Source organism: Neovison vison, chromosome 9 (genome assembly GCF_020171115.1).
Source record: "Neovison vison isolate M4711 chromosome 9, ASM_NN_V1, whole genome shotgun sequence".
NCBI lineage: Eukaryota > Metazoa > Chordata > Mammalia > Carnivora > Mustelidae > Neogale > Neogale vison.
The window spans coordinates 92,322,751-92,345,516 of NC_058099.1; the positions used below are offsets into that span (position 1 = coordinate 92,322,751).

At 43.7% G+C, this 22,766-nt stretch overlaps 1 protein-coding gene across 4 annotated transcripts in view; it reads left to right on the forward strand.

Moving 5' to 3' along the window:
• Positions 1-22,766, forward strand: part of DOCK8 (dedicator of cytokinesis 8) — a 204,516-nt gene that overhangs the window by 69,944 nt on the left and 111,806 nt on the right. For all 4 annotated transcript variants that reach the window (XM_044265948.1, XM_044265949.1, XM_044265951.1 and 1 more), the window contains 4 exons: positions 6,496-6,619; positions 12,167-12,379; positions 17,332-17,417; positions 21,886-21,952. In XM_044265948.1, coding sequence (XP_044121883.1) covers positions 6,496-6,619; positions 12,167-12,379; positions 17,332-17,417; positions 21,886-21,952 — 490 coding nt within the window. The remainder of the gene's footprint in view (positions 1-6,495; positions 6,620-12,166; positions 12,380-17,331; positions 17,418-21,885; positions 21,953-22,766) is intronic.

Consider the following 22,766-nt stretch of genomic DNA (forward strand, 5'->3'; position numbering starts at 1 on the left):
ATTCTTCGTTGTGTGGGATGCCCAGGCATTTCAGGATGTGAAATATAGTAGTACCTCCCAGTCATTGAGATAATCAAAAATGGAAGCATTAATTACCCTCATTGAGAATCATTGCTACGAAGCCATCAGAAAACTGAAGTCCCAAAATCCAATCCAAACCACTGTTTTAGCTGCACGACTGGGAAAGGTAATCCACTAAGAATTCCTAAAAGGGATGGAGTGGAATGGAACAAGTTTAATGAGGACAGTAACCTCACTTGGGTGTTAATTGATCTTTTGGGAGAATTCTGCAAGTGAAATCCTAAAGTGAGTGCTTCTCCAAGTTCAACTTTTGCTTTTGGTGAGAAAGTTAATTTCCCATATAAAAATGATATTATTCACAAATAAAGATGTTAGAAGACTTTAAATTCAGCGTCTCCATAAAATATGGTCATCTAGATGATAACACTTGCATTGGTGTTACATATAATGGTATTGTCATTGCTACTACTAATAATAACTATTATTCATTGAGCTGGTGGGTGATTGTCTTAGTTGAGATGGTCTAGAAGCTGAGTCTGAGGTAGGGATTCAGATGCACATGATTTTTGAGAGTATCCTCTTTAGGAAAAGCCTGTAAGGGGATGAGGGAAGCAAGAAAGAGAAGCAGAAGGAGTCAACTCAGGATAAGACTGCAGAAAAATTCTCAGCCAACATACAGGTGCCCTGGAGGGACCGCAGTACAAAGTTTTCCCACAGTCCAGCTTTGAGGCAAGGTGTGGCAATATTGTACCCCTTTATCAGTCAGTCATTGCTCATAGCCACTGAGCCAACATGGGAAGTTAGAGGGCTGGCAGGTAGAGGGAATCACTCTAGATGTCTAGATGTCTCTGGGTATGAGAGCTCCTATGCCCACAGCAGCTACAGTAATGGATGCACAGCCTGGTAAATAGGACCCACTAACAGAACTATTACAATGCCAGACACTCAGTCTATTCTTCGCCTTTTGTTTTGAAACAATCTCAAATACCCAGAAAACTTGCAAGTATAACACAAAGATCTTTTTCCCCTCCCCCAAACCATTTGAGGGTAGGTTGCCAACCTAATTCTCTATTACCCCCAAATACTTTAGTGTGTAATCTCTACAAACAAGGACATTCTCCACCATAATTAGCATATAGCCATCACATTCAGGAAGTTCACATTGATACATTATTACCATTTAATTCTCAGACCCTATTCAGCTTTCACCACATGTCCCAAGAATGCCCTTTAGAGCAAGACAATCTAGTTGAAAGGCATGCATTGCACTTAGATGTCACATGCTTTTAATATTATTTACTCTGGAACAGTTCCTGGATCTTTCTTTGACTTTTATGACCTTGAGATCACAGGGCAATTATTTTTTTAGACATAATAATCCTTCCATCTGGATTTGATGATTATAAAATGCCCAGTTCCTCACCAAACTTTCAGTTTATTTGTATCAATATTGAATCATAGTTTCCTATTTTATTCAGTAAGTTTTAATCCAGTTCTATGGTTTATTTTGATGCTCATATTGTCCTCACTTTGACCAGTGTGAATCCCTCCAACTGGTCCTTTTGTCTTTTTCACATGCCCTCAAACAGCCATTGATCCCATCCTTGCTTTTGGTCACAAGGTATTCCAAGCTGATCTTACAGTTTCCTTTCCTCACCCCTGGATTCAGTCATTTCTCCAAATAGATATGACTCCTTTTAAGTGGGAAGTGGTACTTAGAAGCCAAGCTGTAGGTGTTGAGTGTGCTCATTGCTATTAAAGTGTCACTCCTCCCATGTCTTCTCAGTGAACATGGTAGGGAGTGTGTGTGTTTGTGTTTGTGTGTGTGTGTGCGTGCATGCACGCACATGTGTTCTGAAAACCATGAGTTCATGTTGATACATGTAATTCCAACACAACATCAGAGTATTTGTTCCAATTTTCTTCCTTTCCATATTTTTATCCCTTTTCAGGTAGTGGAAAACATGACTCTTACTGTCCTTATGATGTTTATTTGATTAATCCTCTGATATGCAACCACTTTCAACTCCCCATCCCACAGTCACCCTCCTCCTAATATGCTGGCTCTGACACTAACACCCTGCGACAGGTACCATGGATGGTGTGGCTTACCCTGCACTGATACCGAGTGCCAGGCCACCCCTCCATAGAGACACACTTGGCAGGCTGCCCCTCCAGGTGCATGCCTCTTTGTTCTATGCAGAATGTCTACTCTGTTACCACATGCCAGGCTCTTCCAAGCGTGGGTGGCCCCCTCAGCCCAGGTGAGTTCTGATTCTCCATGCCAGGCAGCCCTTTTCTATGCATGTTCTCCTCCCCCTGTTTGGCCTTCAACTTCCCGTATTGGGCTTCCTCACCTACTCCCCATCCTGAGGCATGGAGGATTGCCATGTTCTGATGGCTTTAGTGCCAAAATGTATGGGAGGGATAGGAAAGAAAGGGAAGTGAAGGAAGGAGAAGATGTATGTGTATTTGTTTCCAGTCATCACACAGGCTTTCAAAATGAGCAGTGTTACTCCGCATTTCACTCTTGAGGAAACTGTGACTCAGAGCGATGAAGTCACTTGCCTACGGTCTCATGGCCAGTAGGTAAGGAGGCAGCATCTGAACCCTGATCCCAGGCTCTAGAGCCAAATTCTGTCCACTCCATACTTTCTCTCAAGACTTTGGTCTTCAAAATCTGTTTGGTCTTAAGGTGCCTGGGTGGCTCAGTTAGTTAAGCATCCAACTTTTCATTTTGGCTCAGGTCACCATCTCAGTGTCCTGGGATCAAGCCCCATGTCATGCTTCTCATTTGGCGAAAGTCTTCTTCTCTCCTTCTCCCTCTGTCCCTCCCCCAGCTTGCACTCGCTCTCTCTCTTTCTCTGTCTAAAATTAACAAATCTTTTCAAAAAATAAATAAAATATGTTTGGTCTTTGTGCAGTTCCCAGATACACAACAGTAGTGTCTGGAGAAAAGGAATGCAGTTCTCTTCAGAAGCAGTAGGTTTGTTCATTTTAAGAATAGATTTCCTACCACTTGGCCCACTTCCCTCTCTCTCTCATCTGCAGAGAGGTTCAAGAGGAGCAGGGCTTTATTGGGCTCAGTTGCCCACATTGGGTAGTGAGGCTTCGGTTTCTGGTGGCCACTGTCACTCAGCAAGCAGCCTCACTACCTACCCGGTGGTGGTTTCTGCCTTCCATGGCTGGCACTTTTAAAATGAGTCATCTTTACATCCTTACCACCCCTGTCCTCTCCCCCAGCCAGCTCTACCCCTGCTGCCACAAGGGAGCTTTGTAACTTTCTGAGACTTCAAAATGGGGAAGTAGATGCTAAATCTGGAACGAGGAAGGAGAGAAACATTTGCTCTGGTTTCAAACACAAAACCATGAAAAACTTCAGTCTAAATGCTTCCCATCCCCAAAATGCTGAGGGCTGGTGCATGTAGAGAGTTAGCATATATTTATGTTGTGAACTTTTAACACTATTCTGTGACTCATTTTCTTAATGCCTATTTGTGAGTGTCTTTGGGGTTCATTTAAGTAACTCCAGAAAATGTTCAAACAATGGAAGACCAAAAAAGAAAGAATTTGCATAAAATAGCAGAAGAGCAAGAGCCAAATAAATTTGACTTCTCCCAGATCTAATTTCTTTGGAAGAAAACTGGTTTGAATGTTTCCAGATATAGTGTATGGACTTTTCCTCATAAAATCTTAAAGCTGGACAAATATCCTAGAATTCACTTCGTGTTTATATGTCATTGATGAAGAAACAGAGGCACTGAGGAAAGTGACTGAGGGGGATGGGGGCAAGTGCAGAGCTGTAATTGTGTGTGTGTGTGTGTGTGTGTGCGTGTGTGTTGTTCACTTGTCAGTAAATACTTGGAAATAGGTATACTTTATAAGGTAAGAAATAAAGCTAAGGCTGGTTGTCAGGACACACACAGTCTTAAGTTAGGCTGCTTCCTGATTTTTATTTCTGTGGCCGGAGCAGGTGGCCTGGTGAGGAGACATCTGACATTGAACCTTTGGCGTGTACAAGCCTGAAGGAAGGCCAAGGGCAGATACCAAAGTGTGAAAACCATGTTTTAATTCACTGTTTGCATTCGATTTTAGAATTAATTCATTAATCAATTTTTAAAGGTGGGGAGGGGCAGAGTGACTGGGGGAGGAGAAGTTTAAGCAGGCTCCACAGCCACGCCCAGTGAGGAGCCCGAGACGGGGCTTGATCTCACAACCTCGAGATCATGACCTGAGCAAAATCAGGAGTTGGACGTTAACCCACCGAGCCACCCAGGCGGCCCTAGAATTAATTTATAGTACTTAATTCCTTAAAACTGGATCCTTCAGGAAAAACAGGCACGGATTCAGTGTATTTTTTTTTTTTTAAGATTTATTTATTTATTTATTGGACAGAGAGAGATCACAAGTAGGCAGAGAGGCAGGCAGAGAGAGAGGAGGAAGCAGCTCCCCGCTGAGCAGAGATCCCGATGCGGGGCTCCATCCCAGGACCCTGGAATCATGACCTGAGCCGAAGGCAGAGGCTTTAACCCACTGAGCCACCCAGGCGCCCCGATTCAGTGTATTTTAATGACGAGAGTGATCTTAGGACACAGCTCACTAGTTACCACTACTTTGCGCTGGGTACTTTTTCCCCAAGACATTATATTCCATGTAGCCTTTTCTTTGAACTCTTGGAGAGAGTCCCCAAAGGCCATTTTATCCACTAGCAAAGCCGTCCATCCAGTGCACACATGCGTGTTGCTGGGGAAGTTTATGTGGATGAGAATCACTTTTAAAAAGCTAACACGTTAAAAAAAAAAAAAGCCAGCAGGTTTATGAAATCCCATGTGGGGCTCTCTCTCAAAGGTCTCTGTTCATAGAAAATATTATAGTAGAAAATAAATTTCGAAAAAAAGAAAAATAATAAATTTTGCTCACATGTATATCTCTTCTTCTTAACACTGCCATTTGCACACTTAAAGCAACTGGAACCAACATAATTTTCTTAAATATTTTAAGTGGTTAATTATGTCTGGGGAATTGTTTGAAGGGGTCCCCCCAAATACTTTTTGCTAATTGATATTTATGAGCAAGATGATATATTACATTTTATTTATTTGGTTGGGGTTTAGGAATTCTAAGCCTGAGATTATGCTGCATATTTCTCTTGAAATCTTTTCTCAATGCTCACTCTTTTTTCCTTACTTGGAGTGTACCTTACTCATTTACTTAACTTTCTTCAGTTCCCCAATTTGGCATGCTGTTCCCTCAGCCCCATGAATACAGGTTTGGGCTCAGGGCAGTACAAGCGGCCAGGAGACCCCGAAGATGATCATTTATAGCTGACAGTGACTCGGATTAGTCACCAAGCCCATCTTACCCCTCTTTGGGGGGCCATTTCTTGTCTCCTTTTCTTCAAATTACTTGTCTTGAGAGCACAGTAAAATCTAAGGACAGAGCTGGTTTTCCCTGTAGACAACACTGGGACATCTCCTTTTTTCCCCCCTTTAATTAACTTAATCAATGACAATTGATTGGATACCAAGTCTGTGCACAGCCCAACACTTCGCCCTCCCAAAGAGTTATAAACTCCGTGTGTGGATCATTGAGAGTAACGCTCCCACATCTCCTGCTCCATCTGTTTCCTGCTTGATCTGCCTAATAAACCCTTACTCATTTCATATCCTTTACCCACTCACTCAGGGGTTTTTCTAATAGCGGGAGAAATCAAGCCACATGGGCGCGTGGCTGTGCGGTGGACTTTGCAGCCTCTTTTCCAAGAAGACCTTGAGTCATAAAAATGGGGAATAGGCACGTAGCTTTTTACAGTTGGTACCTGACAGCCTCTATCTGTTGCCTTTTTCACAATGGTCTAATTTCTTTCCCCAGTGACAGGGCTGGCCATTGTCTTTGAAACCCTTTTCATAGCTACACAGTTTTGAAACCCCACTTTGATGGCGTGCACGGGGTGGAGATTGAGACCGTTAGCGGAGATTTTCGGCCTGTCCGTCATTTATTTCTATTTTTTTCTTAACCATGTCCCGCCTTTCTAATTCACTGTGAAACACGCTGATGGGGACATTCAAAGTTTTCCTCTATTTTTAATCTTCAAACGATCTTTATTTGCTGCTCCGCACATTGCTAGATTTATTTCAGCCTCTTAACACTAGGGTCATAGTTAAGCGTCAGCTTGGAGCCAAATAGCCCGCAGCTGAAATGACCACACCTCCGAAGTGGCATTTTCCCAGACCATTCCTGCCTTTAATAAGGAGCCAGCCAGGAGGCGAGTCTGTATCTCATTACAGCAGAGCCTTGTATTAGGCCTGGTGCATAATTAGATGTGAGGAGTCACAATCGGTCCTCTCTTTGCAAGATTTCTCAGCGCCGCATCTGCTCCCAGCCATTACTTTTATTTTTAATCTAACGCGTTTGTACCTCTCTCTCTTTCTCTCTCTCCAAATTACGTAACAACAACAACATAAACAACAAAAGAAACCAAGGCAGTCCGGAGATCGGCGGCTTTAAAAAGTCTGGATCCCGAAGAGATTTTCACAAGACGCTGCAGAAACAGACATTTGAGTCAGAGTCCTTGGAGGGCCGTGAACCGAGCACACAGGTATTTTCTAGCAACAAACGTGGTTACCAGGTTACTGGGCTGTTCTGCCCAGGGCATGATGTTGGTGTTTGAACTAGAGAAAGGGCTGGAGTCAGAGAATGTCAGAGTAGGAAGAATGCTACTAGCTGACTCAGTGGGTTTCTTTTTTTTTTTTTTTTTTAAGATTTTATTTATTTATTTGAGAGAGAGAGACAGTGAGAGAGAGCACGAGCGAGGAGAAGGTCAGAGAGCGAAGCAGGCTTCCCATGGAGCTGGGAGCCTGATGCGGGACTCGATCCCGGGACTCCAGGATCACGCCCTGAGCCGAAGGCAGTCGTCCAACCAACTGAGCCACCCAGGCGTCCCTGTAAACCTGTTTGTAGCTGTAGAAGTTGGTGTTCAAATGAGAACCCGCAAGTTCAATAATGAAAATAGGTAGAATTGGAGGGGGGCGCCCCCCCCACCCATAACAATTCCTGAGGAGACACAGTGGGGCCTCTAAGGCAGGCTGAGGACTGAGTGAAAATCCACACTGAGGCCAGTCTGCCCGGTTTCTCTTCATGATTTTGCCACATATTAACTCTGTCGCCCCAGGCAGGATAATTAACCTTTCTGGGCTTCCTTCCCTGGAAGACAAGGATGATAATAAAGCCATCTCGTTTTATTTTAACTTTTACTTTTGATTTGTCATTCCATTAAATTTTTTTGAGTTCATTTAAAAAATATATGTAAGTGAGTTATATCATCTATACATGACCTTTCAGAAGGGGAAAGGAGGAATGAGGAAATATTTACATGAAAAAGGAGTGTTGGGTATGGAGACCAGCTGGTGTAAAGGGAGTAGCGCCTTAGGAGAGCTGCTTGGCCGCCATCTTGGTCAACCATTGTTTGATCTTGGGGAAGTCACTTTACCACCTGAGTCCGCTCAGTGGGAAACAATGGGCTGCAGTGGGTCTCTTCCAATTTTGAATCTCAGCTCTCTGACTTTGACATTAGTTTTGTTTGAGAATATTTAAACCCTTTGGGGGAAAAATGGAAACAGCTGAGCTAACAAGGCAAAGTAGTGTTTTGAATCTGATACACTATGTTCATATATTTGAGTGATTGCTCTAGAAAAGGACAGCCATGGTTAACTGGAAAGTTTGAGAACTCAGGCAGAGGTTCTGTGGAGGAGTAGTTGAGCATATATACTATGTGCGTCTGTTAAAACTGCACAGCCACTGAAACTTTAGAAGAGAATGTTGAAACTATGGGAAAAACTAATATGTTAACCCAAAATCAAGAATCCAACTCTTGAATTTGGTAGGAAAGGCATGCCTACAGAAATATAGAGGGCAGTATCTTTGGGTACTAGGACTCTTGTGTCTTCTTAAAAAGTATTCTTTTCTTAATTTTATACAGTTTCTCTAACAAGTACTTACTGATTATTCAGGGGAAGCTGTCTTTCTTTAAAGCATTTTTTTGGGCGCCTGAGTGGCTCAGTGGGTTAAGCCACTGCCTTCGGCTCAGGTCATGATCTCAGGGTCCTGGGATCGAGTCCCGCATCGGGCTCTCTGCTCGGCAGGGAGCCTGCTTCCTCCTCTCTCTCTCTGCCTGCCTCTCTGCTTACTTGTGATCACTGTCTGTCAAATAAATAAATAAAATCTTTAAAAAAAAAATAAAAAAAAATAAAAAAAATAAAGCATTTTTTTTACTTATTTTAGAGAGAGAGAGAGTGAGAGAGAACGAGAGCATATTCATGTGAGGGAGGGAGCAGCAGATGGAGAGGGAGAGGGAGAGGAAGAGAATCAAGCAGACTCCCCCACTGAATGTGAGTCCTCACTTAGGGCTTGATCTCATGACCCTGAGATCATGACTAGAGCTGAAACCAAGAGTCAGATGCTTAACCTGCTAGCCACCCAGGCGCCGGAAGGGAAGTGAACTGTCTTAGTCAACTTGGGCTGAATAATAGAGTACAATAGACTGGGGTCGCTAAAACACCAGACATTTATTTCTCGTAGTTCACAGGTAGGAAGTTCCAAGATCAAGGTGTCAGCTGATTTCATTTCTGGTAAGAGTCCTCTTGCTGGTTTGCAGACACCTTGTTGTATCACCACGCAGTGGAGACTGAAAGAAAACAAACTTTCTCATATCTCTTATAAGGGCACTAATTCTATTCACGAAGGCCCCATCTTTATGACCTGATCACTTCCCAAAGGCCCTACCTCCCATTAGCCTGTTAGGCAGTAGGATTTCGACACATGAATATTTCAGGGACACAAATGTTCAAGCCCATAACAATGGTCACAATGACACCAAATAGTAACTAACACATGGGGTTGTTTGAGTATTAAATGAGTTAATATGTATTAAGTATTTAGGTCAATGCCTGCTCATCCTTAGTGCCCATACCTTCTAAGTAAAATAAACCAGTCATGAAAGAACATAAATTATATAATTATATAATTTTGAGACCCTCAGTCCTAGAGGTCCCTCAGATTCCTAGAGACCAAACATAGTCTGGTGGTTGTCAGGACTGTTGGGAGTGGGAGGAATGGAGATTATCTTGTAATGGGTACAGACTGTAGTACAAATGGGTACCAACAAAAAGAATTGTGGATGGTGGTTTGCACAACAGTGTGAATGTACTTCACCCTACGAGCTGTACTCTAGAAAAGGATAAAGATGGAAAATTTTACATTCTGTATATTTTACCACAATTTAAAAATTTTTAAAGAAAGCCAGGGCTCTATTCCAACTTGTCCATTTTATAAATAGGAAAAATAAAACAAAGGGGAAGAAATTTGTTCAAATTTTATAGAGCGTCTTCTGAAATTTAAAACACCTATGGAGTTTTAAGCTTTCAGGCTCTCCCATTATTAGCATCTCACCACGCTGAATGGTAAATGACTAGAGAGTTTTACAGTAATACCTATTTTCCAACAGTGTGGTCTCTACCGCCCAGCTGACTACTTAATCCGAGCCCTGCAGAGGAATCAGCCATCAGTTCCAGGGCTGAATATGATGGGCTTCCTGAAGCATGGGACATCAGCACTCTGTAGATTTTTAAGGGATTTTTCATTGGGAATTTTGACTAAATTCAGTTTTTATTTTATATCATGAGCAAATGAATTTTTCCTTGTTTTGGTCAGACAGAAGCCACACCAGGTATCTCAACAAAGGAAATATAAGGAATTGGTTAACCAGTGTGGGAAGACCGAGAGAACCAAATGGGAGAATTCAGGTCCTACAGAAATAAGAGCTGGAAACAGCAGGCCATCCTGGGGCTAGGGCCCAGAGCAGAGGCTCTAAATCTGGATCTTGATCGCAATCCCCTGGAGGGCTTGCTTGAACCCACAGGGCCACGCCCCACCCCAGAATTTCTCATTCACTAGGTCAGGGTGGTGCTTGATAATTTGCACTTCTAATTAGCGTTTCCCAGGAGATGCTGAGGCTACTAGTCCCAAGACCACACTTGGAAACCACGGGTCTGGTGGGAAGAGTTTGGATTTATCAGAACCTAGAAGCTCGGAAGATCCTTAGAGCGAGGATTCCAGTCTCTGAGGGGAGGGCCAGACCTAGCTAGAGGCCGTGTCTTGGGAATCGCAGAGGAAATACTCCACGGGGTCTGGGAGTTTGGACTTGGACCTCTTAGGAGAAGGGCCTGACTGGCTGGTGCTCATACCTCCAAGGAGGTAAGATGAGGATGATTCTGGAAGCGTCCAAACTCGCTGGAGGCCAGAGCCCACTGCCACAACCAAGGTTCCAGGAGCTGCAAGTCCCTCTTCCGGCCATCTAGGCTCCCTCTAGCGCCCCCTACTGGCAGAACCCAAAAGGAGAGGTGGCAAAGCAGAAATGTATAAACTTTGGAACAGAGAGACAATGGGTAAATGACCATCACCCCACGAAGCACCCTCATCTGGCATGCTGACAGCACTCCATTAAGTCATCAGCTAGGTTGTAGAGCCAAGTTACACAAACATGGTTTGTGTTTAAGTGTTAGACTAATACTCATTGTGCAGAGATGCTCAGACTGTGAGACAACCGGCAACACCTTCCATGTTGCTCCCATTCTTGGCACCTTCTGAGTGGAACAGGGAGGCCAAGTTCCTGAATGTACGGAAGTTCAATCCGTGTATGGTGCACCTCCGTGGTACAGACATATTCCATAAAAATTAGAGGATATTATGGATAATACTGAATACCTTCCCTTTTCATTTTAACAATACAGTGTGCTGTGATCACCTTTCTTGTCCAGGGGTACATGTTTACTTGGGTTTTCTGCAAATGGCTGTATAACATCCCATTAGATGAAAGTTCCCGAATCTTTGAATGCTACTTCTTTTGGGAGATATTTAGACAGTTTCTATTATTTTGTTACTACAGTGTTCCAGAGATGCTCTGGTCCTCACAATCCTTGCTCACTTGTCCATCATATCCTTGGGATGAATTCTGGAGATGATCTATATTGACATCCTTTCAAAGAAACTTGATAAATTCAATTCATTTTCCCAAAGTCCTCATCAATTCTAAGCCAAACAAATCAGTAATTAAAGTAGTAATATTAATTATTGCTAGCACATTCAGTTAGGTAACATTTATGATCTAGCAGAGTAACACTTTTTTAAGGTAGGTGGATGTCACAGGAAGGATATTTTATAGAGAAATTGTGTAGTGACACATCCATTTAGTAGAACTTGAGAACATTTTACCATTGATTTTATAGTTATTTATAACAGTTCATCTATATTCTTATGATATATCGCTGATTGTGGTTATATAGTCTTTGCCAAGTCTTTGGTTGGGTTTGCCATTCCCCATTACCGGAACATTCCTAACGGAATAAAGCATCCGCTTTGTGAAAGCTTTCAGACTCTTTTTTTCAAACACACTGCAGCTAAAAGAGGACGCCCTTTGAATAGCAAAGGGCTTTTCTGCTTTTTGTTCTGGTGCTTTTTCCTATATCTGCTATGAAAGCCCTGCAGAAGAATATTCCCAGCCCCACATCCCAGTCTTCAGAAGCATAATATTCAGTCTGAGAATTTCTGGAAGGTTTCACTGGGAAGGCTCCTCTCGGGTCATCTTATTTTCTAGTTTCGACTAAAAACTAGAAAATTCTGAAATTGAGATTAGGACGAGGTCCCTGCACACCCCAGTCCAGACTCCTCTCTGTTCAGCCTCTTCCAGTTGTGTCCTGCCCGAGCGTGGGACATGAGTGACGTGCCCCAGAGATTCGGCTCCCGCCCCCTCCGGAAGACAGCATGTCCCAAATGGATAGGAACACAGTGCTGTGTCTCAGACCTCTCCTCAAGGACCGGTTTATCCACATCCAAGGAGTAATTACCTGCTTCCAGGTGGGAAGGGGAGACATTTAATTTTAGGATATTCAGGCCAGGAAGCAAAGCTGTGGTTTTTGTCAGACCCTCCGGTTTGCTCAGAAGCCGCTTGAGGCCCGATCCTCAGTCCTACGTGGGTGCAGGGGTGAGACCCGCCGGGTTCTCACGGGTGCAGGGGTGAGACCCGCCGGGTTCTCGCGTTCTCATTTTGGACCCACCGTCTCCCTCTCACAAGATGGGTCTCTTCCCGCAGGCGCGTCCCCGCCACTTACACGTGCTGTGCGATGTGACCGGGAAAGGGCCCCTCACCGCCTGTGGCTTCGACCTCCGCAGCCTGCCGCCTGACCCGCGGCTGGAGAACCTCCTCCAGCAGGTGAGCGCCGAGGACTTCGAGAAGCAGAATGAAGAGGCCCGGAGGACCAACCGGCAGGCCGAGCTCTTTGCCCTGTACCCGTCGGTGGACGAGGTGGGTGCGACGCTCCCCGTGCTGGAGAGCTTCAGGGAGGAAGCAGAGTCTCCAGGAGAATATTATCTGGTCATGACCGGATAGCCCTGTCCGGATGCTTCGTTGTATGATTTCTGGGCCGCTCTCTTCCCTAGGACAGGCCTGTGGGATAGCCGTCAGTTACTAATCAGTTTTGCCAAGAGATTCCAGTAATAACAACCAGGATTTTCGTTGCTCTCTACAAAGCACTTTCACTGACTTCTGTTTCCTTTCATCCTCCCAACATTTCAAGGGTCTGCAGGTAGTGACCTCACTCGGTGAGTCAAACCATTCAGTTATTTGGGGGTCTTTTTTGGGGTGAGCCCAGCAAGACGTGCGCTACTTGAACTTTGATATTCTCAAGTGTTAAGATCTTTGTAAAAAATAATCTCTGTGAACAACCTGAAGGGAATTGCTTTGAAAACATTCCAGCCTAAAAGAACATACCTGTGTTCTTCTTCTTCTTCTTTTTTTTTTTTTTAAGAATTTATCTATTTATTTGACAGAGATCACAAGTAGGCAGAGAGGCAGGCAGAGAGAGAGGAAGGGAAGCAGGCTCCCCGCTGAGTAGAGAGCCTGGGCTCGATCCCAGGACTCTGGGATCATGACCTGAGCCAAAGACAGAGGCTTTACCCACTGAGCCACCCAGGTGCCCCCATACCTGTGCTCTTAACGCATGAACTTCAGGATCCCAGTTGCCCACTTTTTTCCATGTTGGAGCTGACCGAGGACAGTGCGTTCACTTGGGCTTTGCCTTGTGGTCCCTCCCTGGGGTACCTCAGAAGGCTAGCATGGGAAATGACCGTGACTCATGTCTGTTTAGTATCCTCATACTTAATAGAAGGCTCTGTGCCTTTCCTCTGTCTGTCAGAATGTCTGTACTTCTGGTTCTTACCAAAACTGGCGACAGCAGCAGCTCTGCTGTCTGAATTTAATTGAAAGCTCAGTTGCAGGATCCACAATTTGGGGGCATTTTTGCCCAAGGGATAAACCATCATCCCTGCCTCTAAATGTTAGAAATTTAATTTTCGGATCCAACAGGAAGACCATTAGGGCGCAGGCTTCTTAAACCTTGCGAAGCCCCCACCCCTGGGCGTTGTGTTTGCTGACTTGCCCTGGGATGAGCTTACTGTTGGTCAAAAAAAAGCCTAGTAAGGGAGGCAGCAGTCACGAGATGTGACGTGATGTCCACTGTGCAAATATTATCGAGGACACAGACCTCCTTCTCATCCAGCACCTGCTTCATTGAGGATCCAGAGGGAAATTGTCTCTCAAGCCTACAGACAGAGAAGAAGTTGCATCCACTGGGGAAGCAGGAACACTTAGAAGACTGCCCATCTTCTTCTTAAGTCTTTACTTCAGGTCCAATTTCTGTTTGCAGCTACTAAATCTAGTGGCTTACTTATTGGAATTTACTTCTCCTTTGTTCCTTCCTTCCTGCCTTCCTTTTCCTTATATTCCAGCCACCTTGGTTTTCTGACCTACTTATTTCATTTGCAGTGGCCTCAAATCCTTTTCTGAATGAGGCAGGTTAAAAATAAACATGAATAATTTGGGCAGTGTTATCACTGCCATTCTTCAGATTGCAGAGTAAGAGTCAGGAAGGTTAAGTATCTTGTTCAAGATTCAACAGGCAAATTAAAATACAGAATGGGCATCCCAACCCCTTAACCCCAACCTTTATAGTTGCCTATTTATGTATCTACATGGGACTGCCTTGTGTGTGAGCCCACCTAATTGAAATCCAGAGATGATAGAAGCAACCACATTGTATATCATACCTTTTCAGTTTCCATAGAAAATTGATTTTTTTTTTTTTTTTACCAACTTTGTCAAGAAGTAGTAACCTGATAGGTTCAATTTCTACTTACATTCCTTTTCCTCCTAGTTCCATGGTGGAGGTGCCCGTAGGTCAGAAACTGTCCCCACGTGGATGCCAGGAGAGAGAAAACAATTAAGGGGTGAGGAGGACATGTCCAGTGGGATGTCAGCTCACTGAAGTCCCTGCTGGGGGACTAAATGAGAGGGTGTCCAGTCTTGCACTGATTACAAAAAGAATCACGGACTCTGAGGAAAGAACTTTGTTTTATGGTCTCTGGAACAATGCAGAAACTCGATTAGGACTGAAAGTTATAGTCTAGAAGAGGTCCTAATAGGTATGCTTTATTGAGTGGAGAGGAATGCTTTGTAATTATTGTACCAATTATTTGTAAATTGCTATGTCTGAAATGCTGGAGGGCCCTTCCACCAGCCTTTCATATTCTAAAGCTCATACACACAGAAATTGCATTTGTCCTTGTAATTTGAACTTCCTCCAAAGATGGTCCTGCGGAAGAAAGGAAAATTTCAGGCTACCTTGAAGTGATCACCCCTGCTGATTTTTTTTTTTTTTTGGAAACACATTAATGAAACTATTTAGTATTACCATGAGTTTATTTCCTGGTGAGGAGAATGAGAAGAGAGGTAAACTATTATATCCAAGTTATGACTGAGCCTACAGGAGAGGTGAAAGTAGAACATAACCACCACGCCTCTGTGAGGTGACTTCTTCCCCTGATTCACTCTCGGTTCTGTGAAAGGCATCCTGTGTATTGGTCCCTACAAAGATGCCCCTGTCCTCGGGATCACAGAAGAGTTTGCATTCAATCTCCCTAGGCTGTAAGTGACAGAACCCAACTAAAAATCAATTATGAAAAAAAATGGTGGTGGGGGATGGGATTTATCCACTCACATAATGCCAGCACAGGCGGCAGATGGAGTGTGGGCCTCAGGATCTCCTGCGTCAACTGAGAGAGGGATGTCTCTCCTACTGTCTTTGTCTTTCTCTCTCGCTATCTCTCTCCCTCCCATTCTGTCTCTGTCTCTCTCGAAATATATATATGTACACACACACACACACACTCAGGAAAGTAAAACTACAGACATCCACTTAAAAGTTTGTATTTGCTCTTTTCCTTCTCTGGAAACTAGTTCCAATTTCAGATAACTATAAAGGCTCAAGAAACACATGTGGATTAGAAGAGACTTGGGAAATGCATCAATATGTAGACCTTGTTTGGATCATGATTTAACAAACTGCAAATACAAAAAAATGGAGACGGGGAAATTTGGAACTGACTGTTTAATATCAATAAGAAATTTAACTGTTTAGTAACAATAAGAAATTTAGTAACAGTAAGAAATAAGTAATAATAAGAAATTATATCATGATATTAATCATGATATTCTATATCATGGTTCTAAAAAGGCACAGCTGTGATATCATGAGATATAATATTAATATAATACTATTATATTAATAATATTAATAATAATATAATAATATTATATAATATAATAATAAATTATATTATACCTCATGATATCACAGCTGTGCCTTTTTAGAAGTCTATCTTTTAGAGATTTGCAGATGAAGTTGTATGATGTCTGGGGCTTGGCTGCCAAGTAATCCACTATTGAGTGGGGAGAGGTTGTAAGTGGGAGCAGAGGGGAACCAGGTTGCCCACGACTTGAACGCGTTGAAACTTACATGATGGGTAAAGATGGTTCATTACATTTTTCTCTCTAATTTTGTGTGTGTTTACATTTCCCAATGAGAGCTTTTAACAAAGGATCCCCAAGATTCAAATCCAGACCAGAGAGAGTGGTAGCCTTAGACACCCATGAATGTATGTTCAGTTTCTTCTCCAATGGTGGGGGGCTTCTTGTTTTCGATGTGTCTGCTCCGGTCACCCTGCAAGTGATCTGAGCTTGCTCCGAGGGAGCCGAGCTCCGTGTGGGCATCGGGTAGTGCCTCCTTGGAAACAAGCCCAGCCCTTCCACCGGACAGGATGGCCAGCAGGATTGGGTCTTGGAGAATAGAGGTTAGAGTAGGTGTGACTTAACCACTCTGTGTCACCAAACCGGGTGTAGAGTTATCGGGAAGGCAATTCTATTGCTATTTCTAAAAATGTTACCATTGCTGTTGGGTATCTGGGAGGAGCTCCCATGCTTTATAGCCCAGGAAAACTTTATTAGCCCTGACTACATTCTTTTGAGCCTTGTGAGCTACAGACCACCAGTGTTGGGATAGTCTATGACAAGGGCAGGAATTCAAGTTTTCAGGACTTGGCACTGTTACCTTTGCATGCATGAAAATAATTAAGATCCCGTGATAGTTCAGGTTTGAATGTGAAAAGTTTCCTTAGGGACGTGGTGTTTCTCTTTAAGTCTTGAGTCCCAATGCAGTAAAATAGAGTCCCAAATGTGGTTAGTGGAAAAAAAAAAATGTGCATTTACCATTACTAAGTTGTTACTCATGTGTCATTACTAAGTTTCCTGTACTTAGAACTTCAGCAAGCTCTACCTGGATACGCATGTGTAGAATCTGTACGTTTAGTCTCAAATCTGTTTAAGAAAATGGTCAACTAGAAAGACACTCTCTTATGAGTATAGGTGGTTTACATATAGCCTGCTGTGAGCTGTTCTGACTCAGGGTTCAAATATGAAACTCACTTTTTACTAGAAAAACCTGACAGGAGAAAAGTTCTGAATGGGGACTTAGAGCAGCCAAAAAAAAAAAAAAAAAAAAAAAGGAAGAAAGGAAGAAAAAAAAAGTCCACCATACCAACAATAGGTGTAATATTTTGCAATGCCATCTGGTGGATGTTACTCAGTCCTATTCGTGTTCCCATTTCCTTCCTTCCTCCCACTGTCTCTTTGTCTCAAATGCCTTGCCTTCCTAAAAGAGAAATTGTTTGCAGTCAGCGTTGACTTCGAAGCTCGGGACTGGATAACAAACCCTCTTATAAAAGGCAAAGTGTTATCTGTGTGTTAGACATAAGGCCAATGCAGGTTGAGCGCTGGGCAGCAGCCTTCCCTTCCCTGGACTCACGCCCGCCGGAACCCCTCATGGAAATTCACTTATGATTTCTTCGCCATGTGATTCATAATAGGAGGATGCTGTGGAAATACGTCCGGTGCCAGAATGTCCAAAGGAACATCTGGGCAACAGAATACTGGTCAAGGTGCTGACCCTGAAGTAAGTCTCCGCAAACATACTAACCACTGCACGGAGCTGATCTTGCCTTTTACAGACAAGCTGCGTCTGTAGGGACGGAGCTCGCATGGGGAGGGCCGTCCCGCACCCTTGGAACCGTGTGCCGCTGTGACGGGGTGGGAGGAGCAGCGTTTGGAGGCAGCTAGACCCAGATTCTAACTCTCCCAAGATTCTAATTCTCCCAGTGGTCCCTCCTGTGTCACAGGGAAGGCACACCCTGAAGGGAGTCATGGAAGGGAACTGAGAGAAACAGAAGGAACAGGGAAAGCTGGACAGGGGGAAAAAAAAAAAAAAAAAAACCCGAAAAGGAGTGAACGGTGTACTTGAGTCCACTCTGACTAATTCACGAGCGCCGGTGGTGTGTTTCTCTTCCCAGCTCTGTGTCTAGTGACTTCACATCCGTCCCTCACTTGAAATTGGCCACGGTAGGATATTTGCATCATAGAAATGAGAAAATGCTACAAATCAGAGCTTTTTTTCTCCCCCCACAGAGACTTGTTTGTTGACTATTGAAACAGCGTTAAATGCTACTAAAACCCAGTCTCCATGCCAGGGACCTCAGAGGACCAGGGAGCAGTGTGGACTCCAGCAAAGCATTTTAAGGGAGTCCCCACTGCTGGCAAGGGCCAGTTCTTACCATCTAAGGACACAGGCCCATTGTGGCCAGCTGTCTGTTCTGTTTTTGTTTTTGCTTTTTCAAAAGAAGCAGGAAATTCAGATTTTTCTGCATGATTTCCTGACTTCTTACATACCTTCTCATTTCCTTTTTAAATATCCTACGACCGCATGTCTACCATCTGGATTCACCTGGTGGGCCAACTGTTTGCCACACCTACTTTACAGCAATTACCTCTAATTTTTTTTTTTTTTTGATGGTTTACTTTTACAGTAGGAGAAAGTCCACTGTCCTCTGTTGATGTGTATTAATTTGATACACGCAGACCAAAATATTACATACATTATTGAATACACATAAATGAGAAATCGAAATATATGAACTAATAAATCACAATAAATCCAGCACACGAACAGATCATTGCATATCTAGTCGGAAGGGTTTGCATGCCTCTCTTGCAGACATCTACTTTGGAGAATTCTTCCAACTTCAGATCACAGACTCTGGAAAATATTTAGTTGTAAAATGCTCTATCTAGGCAACAGTACATAAGCATATTATATTTTCATACCCCATTAGGAGGGTCATTCATCTGCTGAAGTCACTTCATGGCCCCTCAAACAGCACCTGGTTTGCAATTAGGGCACCTGGATCCTGGATTCAAGGCTGTATTTCCCTGGGAGCTTCTCTGGGTGTTTTAGCTCTTAGGGATAAATGACGTTGTTCTGCCAGGCGGTCTTGAAGTTCCTACTTGCCCTAAACTTCTGTGATTCTATTCTTTTTTTTTTTTTAAGATTTTATTTACTTATTTGACAGAGAGAAATCACAAGTAGATGGAGAGGCAGGCAGAGAGAGAGAGAGAGGGAAGCAGGCTCCCTGCCGAGCAGAGAGCCCGATGCGGGACTCGATCCCAGGACCCTGAGATCATGACCTGAGCCGAAGGCAGCAGCTTAACCCACAGTTTCCCCAGATCCTCTCCTGCGAACACAAGCAGGCAGAGCTGCTTGCCCAGTCATGGGGGCTCCCTTGATGTGGTAACCCCTCCCCCCAACCAGCTCTACCAGCGGGGGGAGGGGAGTGAGGGCCTTTTGTCTTGTACAGGGAAATGAGCAGCTCATAAAAGAGCTCTCTGGCAAGTCTGGGCTACAAAAGGCAGCCTCTAGCCCTTGCAGGCCAACCTGGAAGTAGGAGTCTGCTGGCCCTTGAGCAGGGGGACTGAGTGGAAGTGACCACTGGTCTCCTCTGCATTGCTCAGGAAGTCCCTCTATTGTCCGAGGCACTCACCCACCCCCACAGGATGCACATCAGGTAGGTGCAGTAACTGTGCTCTTCAGGATTGGAGGAATTCTCCCTCCTGATGTCACTATGCCACCGAACCTTCCAGATCCTTCCAATAAATAAAGAGCAGCAGTTCTCACAGGTGGGAAAACACGGTCACTAAGACAGACACGTATTATGAGAACAAAACAAAAAAACAACAACAACAAATAGAGCCATTTGGATTTCTCTTAATGAAAATTGCCAGTTTTCTGGCAATGTTTTTCCCCATTGTCAAAGCAGGAATCAGGTAGAATTGAGGTGTTTTCCCAGTGCACTTGGCCCACTCAAGTGTCTTAAATAGTGTCCGTATCAACATACATCTGTAAGAGGAGCGATGTACCAAAGAGACTGTCCCACTTATAACTACTCCAAATAAACCAGATTTAAAAAAAAAAAAAAGCAAGTTCTTATAAGTAAATCTACAGTGTCAAAATTATGAATAGTAAAAATGTACTGGTAGTGTTAAAGATCCCCATTTCCCCATTGATGCGGACATGCAGTATTCTGTTTTGACCACTACAGATTTTATCAGCTTGGGAATTTTTCAGAATCTGTTGAGATCTCTAACTGTCACTCTTTTGCTTTCGAGAAACATGTAAAGCCTCAAGCATGTAGAAAGAATCAGGCTGGTGTAGAATCTGCAAATGTTTGTAACACCTAGAAAAAAAAAAAAAGAGGATGGCAACAAAGTATTTTTCTCTTTTGCATTTAATGTGCAAAAATCTTTAATAAAAGATTTAATGCTATCTTATGTACAGTAACCTCAGTTCAAGGAGTTTCCTTGCTGGTGAAACTGAGTGCATCATTAAGTTTACTCAGATAGATTGACTGATTGATTGATTCAAATTTTATTTATTTATTTGGGAGAGAAAATAGCAGGGGGAATGGAGGGAGGGAGGGAGAGAGAGAGAGAAGCAGACTTCTGGCTGAGCAAGAAGCCTGATGCAGGCTCCCCAGGACCTGGAGATCATGATCTGAGCTGCCCAGTGCCCCCCCAACCCCCAAGCGTGTTTTAAATGCAGATTTTGGGAGACCTTGCACCATCCTTCCCTCCAAGAGATTATGGTTCACTGGACCTCAAGGGGGACAAAGAAACCTACATTTTGATAAGCTTCTCACTTGCCTCAAAATTTAAGTTTCTGGGGACTGCCCTTGGAGATACACCTGGAGGAAGAAAAACCTCAGGTTCTGTGATCAGAAAAGGCTGGGTTCTTTTTAGGGATGCCTGGATGGCACAGTTGGTTGAGCATCCGATTCTTGGTTTGGGCTCAGTTCATAATCTCGGAGTCATGAGATCGAGCCCCATAATGGGCTCTGGGCTCAGCATGGAGTCTGCTTGAGTTTCTCTCTCCCTCTGCCTCTCCCACTCATTTTCTCTCTCAAATAAATAAATAAATGTTAAAAAAAAATAAGTTTTCTTTTTAGACAAGGTTACCCAGCAATAAGGCCATCCTCTCATACATGCCTTGAAACAAAATTTGGCCTAATTTCCATGGCTTCTGACATAATGGTGGTCCAGGGCCTGGTTCCTGGTGCGCTCAGGTAGCAGGATCCTAAATCACGGGTTGTTAGCCTGAGAAGCTTGGAACGTGTTCATCTGTGCTTCTTGTGTCTTCTGTAACATGTGGAAGGATTATGCTTTGGGTATGCGGTCTCCTCAAACCCACCATTTCAAGGGGAATGGGCGGTTAGGGCTGACATGTTTCTTTCTTTTTTTTTTTTTTTTAAAGATTTTATTTATTTATTTGACAGAGAGAAATCACAAGTAGATGGAGAGGCAGGCAGAGAGAGAGAGAGGGAAGCAGGCTCCCTGCTGAGCAGAGAGCCCGACGCGGGACTCGACCCCAGGACCCTGAGATCATGACCCGAGCCGAAGGCAGCGGCTTAACCACTGAGCCACCCAGGCGCCCAGGGCTGACATGTTTCTAGCTCTCACTGGGTCCCCACAGCTCAGTGTTTATCGGCACTGCTCTGCTCCTTGCCCTAGCAACTCAGCAGCTCCCCAGGCAGAGAAATTAGGAAAGACCAGACATTCACCCACAAGAATGGTCCCACTATAAATTTATGCAAAAGCAGCAGAACTTTATTTAACTCTGAAATGCCTTGTCCCTTAGAATTGAATAAGAGGGATTCTTACCCTAGTAGTAAAGGGTAAACTGGGAATAAAACCTTTGACTAAACAGAGGCTTTACCATTAGAAAACACAGCACCTACAATGGTAAGTAGGGCCATATTGGATCCCACTGTGGCGCCATTCTGCCTTCTGTCCCTTGCATTGCCCCCGACAAGTATTTTTTAGGAGAAGGTGACATCCAGCCCAGTCTCCAATGACTGGGCATTTTCCACCAACCTCCATCTTTCTTCACTAATATCCCAGTATGAGTCTCATCTGTGTGGAGTTATCCAAATATTTTGGGGGAATGGCATACATTTTTAACCAGTTTATAGAACTCAGCACTTTCAGCAAATTCAAAATCATCTAAGTTAAAATGCTATTTTTTCTTTCTCTGACAGGTTTGAGATTGAAATTGAGCCTCTGTTTGCCAGCATTGCCCTCTATGATGTTAAAGAAAGGAAAAAGGTAAGGAAGCAAAGAACATCCCATCCTGGGGGGCACACTATTGCTCATGATTTGGGGGGAGGTGCGTGTTTTTCAGATCTCACTTCTCTGCAGCAAAAACACATCAGCTTTGAAAGTAGATGACCTTTGACACATCCGGTCCTACTGCCCTGGCAGTTTTTGCAGGATTGATCTGGCAATGTTACTCATTTATGTTCTTCGAAGAATCTTGAAGGGAAAGCCTGCTGGAGGTAGTGGCCTGTTTAGGATCGAGAGACCAAAGAAATAGCAACATATGGGATGACACATAAACAAGGCAATTTAAATACATTTTTGATAAGTTCGGATCTATATGTAATGTCACCTCTGTTTGGGAGTTTTTGCCCTGTGAGATAATCTCGTCACGGATGGTGAGGACCATGAGATGAAGACCTCACTGAATGTGATGTCCTTTTAATGAAAAAGATTTTGAGTACCTCAGCCTCTTCTCCAGGAGAGTTTTACTGTTTAGTCACTTTGTGAACCCCGGAGGAGGACAAAAACAACCCAGCCACAAAGGACGCTGTTGCCCCTTTGACCTGTAACCTCTCTGTATTTAAGGAAGTGTGTATCTCTTGGATAAATGTTCATAACAGCTGAGATGTACATCAGCTCGGGTAGGTTTACTGCTAAAACTGCTAACTCCTAAATTCCAAAGTATAAGGTAGTAACTGTCCCACCTGAGCGGGTGTCAGAGATCCCCTGGAGGACTTTGACGTCCCAGATGCTGGGCTCCCGTCAGAGCGTTGGACTCCAGAGGTCTGGGGGAGCCTGAGAATCTGCATTTCTAACAGCT